At 28.5% G+C, this 10,230-nt stretch overlaps 1 protein-coding gene across 1 annotated transcript; it reads right to left on the bottom strand.

Annotated features, from left to right (window-relative positions):
• LOC108459693 (probable carboxylesterase 18) lies at nt 1–1,328 on the bottom strand. The gene has a single exon (XM_017759093.2). It carries the CDS (start codon nt 1,228–1,230, stop codon nt 118–120), a length of 1,113 nt encoding a protein of 370 aa, XP_017614582.1. The 5' UTR covers nt 1,231–1,328; the 3' UTR covers nt 1–117.
• Nucleotides 1,329–10,230: the final 8,902 nt, after the last annotated feature.

Raw genomic sequence — 10,230 nt, 5'->3', positions numbered from 1 at the left:
GGAAGTTACAAAAATGGATTAAAATGTGTGAAGAAAGTTAAATTTGAGTATTAATTGAAAAAAAATATAGGTATCAATTTGAATAATAAATACAAATTTAAGTACCAAAAAGCATATTTACCCAAGAAGAAAATACACAAATAAATATAAAATTGGTAAATGGATTAAGTTGAGCTTGCGCGGTGAAAGTTGTTGAGACATGTAGGTTTCAGATTTGAGGTTTGAAACTCTGGATGAACACTTGGCAATGAACTCCTTGATTTGCACAACCAAGTGGGAAGACTCGGGCAAAAGTGGGAAAGTATAAAACGCATGGATTACGTTATGATACTCGATCAACCTCGCCTCTTTGCCAGATTTCAATAGCCATTCATAATACCTTCTTTGCCAATCTTTCAAAGGGTCAAATCCCCTAACCACCACCATCGTCGCCGGAAAATCTAACCCTGATATGTCATCTGCGTTGGGACCGCTCACATTCGCCGCTGCATGGTCTCGGTTCGACCCCAAAGGCAAATATGCGTTCCAACACCAATCGGTTAAAGGGACAGACACCAATAGGCCGGACCCTACTAGCTGCATCTCCGACTGGCTTCTCTCTTCTCCACCAAAAAATGGTTGTATTGAAATCAGTCCAATCATCTTCATTGTATGAAGCTTGGTTCGGCATGCCCGGACTGCCACGTGGTGAGCCAGGTTGGCACCTGCGCTATCGCCGGCGAAGAAGCAGCGGGCTGGGTCGGCGTTTTTGGGTAAGACTGTGGCCCAGTTCTCGTCAATGAAGTTGAGAGCGTCGAACCCGTCATGGCATTGTGAAGGGTAACGGTGTTCAGGAGCTAGACGATAGTTGACAGAGATAACGATAGCGGGGAGGTTGGTGGCGAAGTTACGGCAAACCATGTCGAAGGCGAGGGAGGCGGGGCTTAGGAAGCTGAATCCACCTCCGTGGAAGAAAATAAGAACAGGAAGGAGTTGGTTGTTGGATGGAGAGTAAAGGCGAATCCAGAGGTTACGTGTGGCGTCGATGGAGATGTCGGTGGAGGAGACGGAGGTGGTAGAAATGGGAGGGGTCTGGTAGTCGAGGAAGTGAATGAGACGACGGTTGACAGTGCCATTAGGACGGCAGGCATTGTCGACGACGGCAGAGACCATTGAGACGACCAGCCTTACTGCCCAAGGGAGTGTCGGCCTTTCATTTTTGCCCTGATGACGAGGCCTTTCAGGGATCATACTTTATTTATTTATTCTTTTGGGAGAATTTTAGCTAGTTTTGATGATAGAATGGGAATGCATTCTGGATTGGACAAACCTTGTGCTTATATATAATTTTAAATGATAAAAACTAGTATATATTATATTATTAATGGTAATATTAAAATATTAAAAATAAATTTAAATTCAATTAAAAATATTAAAAATTAATTTATCATTCTCACGTTAAAAAGGATAAGAGAAATCATAATTTTAAACCATTTTTCTCATTAAAAAATAATGAAAATGACGTGTCTTCACTAGTGCCTTTCAACATCAACTTGGATTCATTATCCCATGGATATGCAGTGGGCTGAATATAATATTAATATAATCTAGATTTAATAAATAAAATATTAAAGAATTAAAAATGACACAGATTTATCGTACAAAATGGTAAGTGAAATTAAATAATGAATTATTAGATTATATCATAAATGGGAGTGAATAATTATATAATAATTTTATGCAAATTTGATATAAAAATTAAACATGATTTTAGTTGATAGGATAAAGTCTGCAATGTTTTAGTTTTAAATTTGTATTTCTTGAGAGTTTATATAAAAATATAAAAGATATAGTGACTTATTTGACCTTTTAACTCTATAAAAATTATTTTAGTTTTTGTTTACTTTTTCGTTTTTTAATCCTTAAACTTACGATATTTGTCAAACCATTTTAAAATGGATAAAAAGTTAAAAATACTATTAAAGTTGATGATGTGGATTTCCATGTCAATAATTAATTATTTTTAAAAATTTAAAATTTTAAAATTATTAAAATTATTAAAATATAAGAATTCTAAAATATATATTTTAATATTTTAATTTTAAAAAATTAATTATTTGTTAATATGACACACATATTCATTGTCATGTTGAAGGATAGAAAATAAAAATTAAATGGAATACTAAAATATTTTTTAAAATTAAATAGTAAAATAAAACGTTATGTCAATATAAAAAATAAAAATATTTTTACTTTATAAAAATAATAATTTAATAATTTCGTAATTAAATTAATAAATATCACCAACCGTATATTCATTCACAAAAGACAGAGTGATACGTTAAAACGAAGTGTTTTAGGATGAAATGGGCCAAGTTGGAGTCGGAATCTAAAAACAACCAAATTTATTGGTTACACAAAGACGGAAATGAAATTAATGCACGCGTCTCTTATGACATTGATGATTCGTTGAAAGTTGAAACTAATTATGGGCATGTTGTTGCGGCTGCTATGCATGCATGTCTCCGGCCTCTTTTCTATTCTACAAAATAGCATTTGACTCCCTTGAGTCAAATAAGGGAATTCAATTAATATCTCTTCTATCATATCAAACTTCATTTTAATTCATTTTTATTTAATGGATTTGGTTTAAGTACGGATTGAGCACACCCCTTTTTCACATTTTTAAGGTTCTAAGAAAAATAATAAAAAAAAGGTTTTAGGCTCGTTAAAAGTTAAAAAAAAAATTTATTAGGTACCTTAAAAGTTAGTAAAAAAATTTAGGCCTTTAAAAATTAAAAAATAATATTTTAGACACCTTTCAACCTTGGGCCCTGGGCGGCCACACCTCCAGACGACCCCTAGGGTCAGGCCTATGATTGAGTCTTAGTTTGAATGGCACGAGTATTATTGTCAATGTAAGAAGACATAAGTTCAAATGTGCTGAAGCACATTATCCTCCTATTTATGGGTCGGGGAGGGATTATGAATGATTCTAAGTATCGTGTAAACCAGAACATATGTGATCAAAACCTCTAATTAAATTATTCAAAAAAAAAAAACTCCTTTAGATAATTCTTTTTGAGCTGATAGTGCAAAGATAGTAATTTTAGTAACTCTTCTTTTAGTTTTATGATATTTTAATACATTATACTACATATAAAGATTTTAATTGAGTTGTTATTATTCATAATCGAGTCCTAATTTAATTATTAAATTATAAAAATATTATTTTAAAAATATAATAAATATTAATTTAAGGGTATTTTTATTCTTTTATATGAAATCTAGAAAATTGATACTTATGTTAGGATTTGAACCTAAAACAATATAATATTTTATTTTTATATAAATTCTAAATAAATATATTATATAATTATTTTCAACCATATTGTGAGTACACCATAATCTTATTGATAATGTCGTCAATTGAGTTGGTGTCACAAGTCAACTTGATACCAACTTAAGAAAAATAATAATACCATGACAAACAATTGGAGTGCATTTAATATTTAATATGTTGTATTTACTTATTTTTAAAAAGCACTCACAATTTAAATTATTATTTTAATTTCATATGTATTGCATATGTATTCATTTTATTATTTATTATATATTATTTATAAATGCACATATGCTTCGAATACATGGTATTCATATGCATGCATGTGATATAATATTTAAACTCAATACATTAATAAAATGGCTAAAATTATCAGTTTTCATATTTAATATAAATAGTGTATTAAACAAATAAAAACTATTTAAATTTTTTAATAAAAATTGATATTAAGCATAAAAAACTTTGGTGTATTCAAATAATGAAATAAGGTTTGCACTTGGAGGAAAATTTATATATTAAATATAATGATTATAATAATACTATGTTAAATGCAAGTTTACTCTTCTTTAAAAAATTTACTATATTAAATATATAATAAATATAATGATTATAATAATACTATGTTAAATGTAAGTTTACTCTTCTTTAAAAAATTTAGAGTCATATTAATATTTTCTAATTAATGTTAAAGGAACTAAACTCTATTACAACAATAATTTAGTGACATTTCATTTACCTAACAACAAATTTTATCTTCGAACTAAATGAGCTAAACATGATAATGTAATATGCCCTCATAATTTGTTAAATAATTTTGCATTCTAATGATTTGTTTTGGAATCAAGGGTATCGTTCGTGTCCGTTTTACGGTTCATGGAGATTAATTCTTTTGAGGTTCATAATTGTCCATTCTAATAATATTGTCTCAAAAATTCAATTATAAATCTCTCATTAAAAGTGCAAAGTACCATATAATTACCCCCGATATTTTTTTCTTTGTGCAAAAATAATGATTAAACCATAACTTCAACTATATGTGACCAAGCCACTCTGGAATAATCATCATGTAGTGATTGAAGGACTTCATCAGATGGTTGCATGAAAAAGTACCTACCCATCGATTTGAGAATGCCATTGATGATAACCCATCAGCTACCTTGTTACCCTCTCTGAAGGTATAAGTAACTTTAACCATCCAAGGAAGTTGCAACATGTTCTTAATAGTACGTGTTACAGCTGAGTAATGTTGATCAACTACATTTTCTTGAATCACCTGAATAACTTTAGTACTGTCCAACTCGAGAGTTATTCATTTTAGCCCAAGGTTCCAGGCTAGTTGGAGACCTTCCAGAGCTCCCCAAAGTTCAACATCAATAACTGAGTAGTGACCAATATTCCTTGAGAAACTAGAAATCAAACATTATATTTTATCTATTTTAGGTTTAGATTCATGCTATTAAGCAAAAATATTAAGTTTTATATTGCGATTGGTTGATATTTCTTGTCATTTATTTTTAACGTTTTCTTTTAACTTAATTTAAATATGGAGATATTCGCAATCTCCATTATTTTTTTCACACATACGGGTGTTTTAATTATTAAAAAATAATGGTAAAATTTAGTTTCAATCCTTATATTTTGCTTACATTCAACTTTATATTATTTGATATAATTTAGTCTTCTACTTTATGAATGACATTAGTCACTTCAACAGATAGCACTTTTAATTATTCCGGTTAAGATGTTGTTATACCTTGTATTCGTAGAAAGCTAAACACATGCAAACCTAGCCTAGTTCGCAAACTAGTTAGCGAACCCCAACTCGGCGAACCTCTAAAGCTATGTGAAGGCTATGTGGAGACCTTGAGTAATTGATTGCTAGTCGCCCTAACATGTCTTATTTTAGGACGTCACATCATCGTTACTACCAAGGGTATTGACCGCACAACGGCATATGGACGTCGAGCAAAGAATCAACACAAAATATCATGAATTAAGTTTGGTCCCTTTATTTTGTCAATTAGATAGTTAATTAAGGTGCAAAGACTAAATTGTAAAAGTGGTAAAAGTTAACCGCTATAGATTTTTAATTAACTGAATGACCAATTAAGCAATTTGACCATATTTATAAAGCCATTGGTGGTGAGGATTAGTTTTAACCCACCAAAATTGATAATTAAGCTTAGGTTTAATTAAATATAGGTTAATTAAGTTAATTATAATTAATAAACTAATTAATATATATAAGCAAAATTAAAAAGAAATGAAAATAATTTTCCTTGTCATCTTTATCTTCTCATGAAGAAAAGAAATAAAATAAGGGTTTAAAGCTTTCAATATTTGGTTCTTCAATTGGTAAGAAATTTCAAGTCCATTAATTGTAATTTTTATATTTTTTAGGTCTCTGGAACTTGATTTAGCTATCTTGTGTACCAATTTGTAAGACTGTTAAAGTTTTCAAAAGTTCCTTTTGATGAATGTTTGATGAAATTGATACTAAATTGTTAGATTTTAGGCTTAAAAGTGAAAAAAAGGTCTAGTTTGTAAAATATAATTGCTAGTTTTTGAACATAGGGACTAATGTGTGTAAATTTTGAAATCAATATTTGGTTCTTCAATTGGTAAGAAATTTCAAGTCCATTAATTGTAATTTTTATATTTTTTAGGTCTCTGGAACTTGATTTAGCTATCTTGTGTACCAATTTGTAAGACTGTTAAAGTTTTCAAAAGTTTCTTTTGATGAATGTTTGATGAAATTGATACTAAATTGTTAGATTTTAGGCTTAAAAGTGAAAAAAAGGTCTAGTTTGTAAAATATAATTGCTAGTTTTTGAACATAGGGACTAATGTGTGTAAATTTTGAAATTGATGTTAAAATTTTGTAACTATAGATGATAGAGGGTTATAGAAGGATGTAAGTGAGATCAATTTCGAAATCAAAGCTCAAATTTGAAAGATATTGTAATTTTAGTTTTAGAGATTAAATTGAATAAAATGCAAAAATTTAGGGGGATTTGCAAAATGAAATTGAACTGATACATGCATATAATAGGATGATATAAGATGTTTTGAATTGATAAATTGAATTTAATTATTATATAGATTAAGAATTGAACCAAATCGAAGATAATCGGGGAAAAGGTAAAATTGTTGATTAGTCCTTAGAGAGTTGTTCATTTGTTGTTTTGCAAGGTAAGTTCATATGAAACTTATTATGTTAATTCATATTATGTTTGTATTGTATAATTTTGCTTATTAGTTTGAATTGATGTGACTGTAATGACTTTTGGCATCAAATGGACTAAATCATAAAGTATGAAATATATGACAATTACAAATAGGTACAAGATATCAAGTGGATATGAAATGTTTATATGATTGAATGATATGTATATCATGATGTTAAAGAGATTGAAATGATATGTATATCTTGATTTGAAGCTTGTGTGAGTAACCCAGATTTTAAGGCTTGTGTGAACCATTTCATTACCTAACCCAGATTTTAAGGCTTGTGTGAACCATTTCATTACCTAACGCTTGTGCAAACCATTTCATTATTTAAGGCTTGTGAGAGCCATTTCAAAAATGTCATCTTGTGTGAGCAAATTTATATAGTCAGCTTGTGGGAGCACTATAGTCTCGTGTACATGAATGGAAATATATTGGCTCGTATATGGTTTATGATTTGGTTGATACATGTTTAAAATGAATTGTTATAATTGTATATGATTATGTTATAAGTTCATGTCATGTAAATGAACTAACCTTTGAATGTATTTGTTAATATGCATATGAAAGTATAAGGATGCCAAAGGATTGTCATGCTTTATTCCAATATATTTTAATGCTTAGTTGTTGAATTATCAAGGTACGTTAAGTAAATTTTTATATAGACTTACTAACAATTCATTATACTTACCCCGTTCCTTCTCTTTTTCCTTGTAGATTGCTAACTTGCGGAATGTGTTGATCAGATCTACGAGATGCTCATACTATCTCGTGTTTGATTATGTAGTTCTTCAAATGTTTTAAAATTTGGCTATGTGACATGGACATAGGTGTTAATATATGTGTTAACTTTGGGATTGATAGTTTGGCTTGAACTTAACTAATGTTTGAATTATGAAATGCTAATGTTCATATATATATATATATGTGTGTGTGTGTAAGTTTGGTAATGTAATAAGCTATAAATGTGACACTTGAACGAAAAATTTGCTTGAGGAATTGGAATGGTAAATGATGGTATTGAATAGCTTAAAGGCATGGTTGATTAGGTTGAAATTTGGTTATGTTGAAATGGATGTTTGGAGTTGATTAGATGCTTAAATGTGCCACTTTCTTTGGCATTCTAGATCCATGCATAAGCTTAACAACCTTAAAATTAGAAAGTATAACTTTTATATATGAAATAATGGCGCTAATCTATGAGTTGCTTTTCACCTTCTTAATCACCGTGAGAACATCTCTTTTGAGGGTTACTGACAATAATCCTAGATCCATACCAAATTGAATAACTTGGAGACGGGATGAAAATTACATTTTATATATGAAATAACTAACTTCTTTATTTTTATAGAATAAAGGGTGAAAGTTATAAAGAAAAACTTGATCTTAACCTTTTAAGGTTTATATTTTGTAAAAAATTGAAATATATATTTTATAATATCAACATATTTTTAAGAGTATTGAATAAATTCTTAGAATTATATTAATAATAATTACAGAGTTAATCAAGTTAGCAACGTAATGACAAGTTTTGATTCACTTAAGCTACTTAATTGAACAATCCAAGTCCTTTCTTTCTTATAAAAGTGTAATAAATGATACAAATTATAATAAAAATAGTTTATGATAGTGATAATGATGTTAATATATTTTATATTTATTTAAAATTAATTTAATTTAAAATATGTTTTTAAAAAATTTCCATTTATTTATATTTATAAATAGTCATTTTAGATTTATTTTAGATTCATTTACATTATTTTTAATAAAATTATATTATTTTAATTTAATACTTAATACTTTTCATTTATTAAATTTTATATAGATAACTTATCATTTTTAATATTTACATTATAGTATTATATATTACTAAAGATTTAATTTTTATGTTTTATAAATTACATAATATATAATAACATAATATAATATGTTACAAATTTAAAAACAGGTTGGGTCGGGTCCAACTTAAGTCTTGAATGTTTAAGCCTATATCAAAGCCATATTTTAAATGAGTCTATTTTTTTCTCAAACCCATTTTTCGACCATAATATTTTTATTTAAATCCTTTTAAATTTTGGGTAGACCTTCAGGCTTGGTAAGTAGATTGTTTCGTGAATATATTAGACTAAAGATGTTCATGAGTTGAGTCGGGTTTGGTTGGGCCTATGTGTGATTTTAATACATTTTATGTTTGCCCAAGTCCAACCTAGCATGAAATATGAGCTTGGAATTTTATCCAAGCTCTCCTATATTTGTAAATTTTATCTAAGCTTTCCTATATTTGTAAATAACTAATTAAGCTTGTTTTAGGCTTACTCATATTATTTTTAATTTAATATTAGATATTTTAGATTATATTTATTTTATTAAAATTCTAAATTCAGACAACTTAACATAAATTTTAGGTTAAAATATCCTATTAGTCCTGTACTTTTACAAAATTTGAGATTTAATCCATATATTTAAAAGTTAAAAATTCAATCCTCTTACTTTTTTTAACTTAAAATTTTAGTCCAATCATTATCTTTGTTACTAGTTTTCATCGAATTTGTCAACTTAACATTTTTATTTTTGTCAATAATATGGCACGTTATATGAGGGCTAGGATTAATATGCCAAATTGACAAATTAACAAAAAAATACTAACAATGTTAATGATTGGATTGAGATTTTAAAACTATAAAAGTAGAATGTTTTTAACCTTTTAAGTACAAGGACTATATTTTAATTTTATCAAAATATAAGAACTAATAATATTGTATTATTGCCTATTTAATTTTAGGGTAAAGTGGTCACTAAAATTTACTAAACTATACAAAATCAAATATTTTCGTCACCGAATTTAAGAGCATTTTGAATATTAAAGTGATGACATGAGCTTTTTATTGGTTTAATAATAATTTTAGCTCTCTAATTTTTATATATTTTATCAATTTGTTCTTAAATATAAAAAATTTAAAAATTTATTATAAATTTTTTATTTTAACTCTAAATATTTACAAAATGATAAATTTTCGTCTTTTTAAACTTTTAGGCCTTGTTTGGTTCACATGAATGGCTTAGCCATTCCTCCCTTATTCAATACAATGATCTTATTCAGGGTTTGGTTGGTCAAAGCCTATTCAATGGAATAGCTATTACGACCTTATTCCTCAAAATCATCGAATAGCAATTCAACGCCATCACTAATGAATGGCTATTCAACGCTTCCAGTAATACAAAAAATTATTTTTCTTTCCTTTTCTACCCATCTCACATCTCTTCAAATTCCCTACTCCTATCTGAGAGTTTTCAACAAATCTATCGTGCGGTATGAAATTTCTCTGTTTTGTTTAAACTTTTTCTTCTTACTTTCTATTTACCCTCACCATTCTCCCAATATACCTGTATAGAACGTTTGGAGTGAGCAAGAAGAGGGGTTTGAAAGACCAGCAGCAGCAGCCATGGTGAAAAAGATTAGCGTCACAAATAAAGCCTTGATTCCAGGTTTAATCAAACCCTCAAGAATGTCCAAGGGTACCTCTTTTTAATCGTTCCAATTTCCCATTACTTTTCTTCCTCTATTTTCTTTCTGGTTTCTCAATGTTGATTTTTGATTGTTCTTTTTCATTGGATTTAGAGAAATACCTTTTGATCTTTCGAATTTCAGTTTTGATTCTGAATTCCTGTGGAAGAATTTT

The sequence above is a fragment of the Gossypium arboreum genome, chromosome 4, assembly GCF_025698485.1.
Source record: "Gossypium arboreum isolate Shixiya-1 chromosome 4, ASM2569848v2, whole genome shotgun sequence".
In the NCBI taxonomy this organism is placed as follows: Eukaryota; Viridiplantae; Streptophyta; class Magnoliopsida; order Malvales; family Malvaceae; genus Gossypium; species Gossypium arboreum.
Note: the sequence above shows the minus strand (reverse complement) of the source record. Positions and strands in the feature narration are given on the sequence as shown.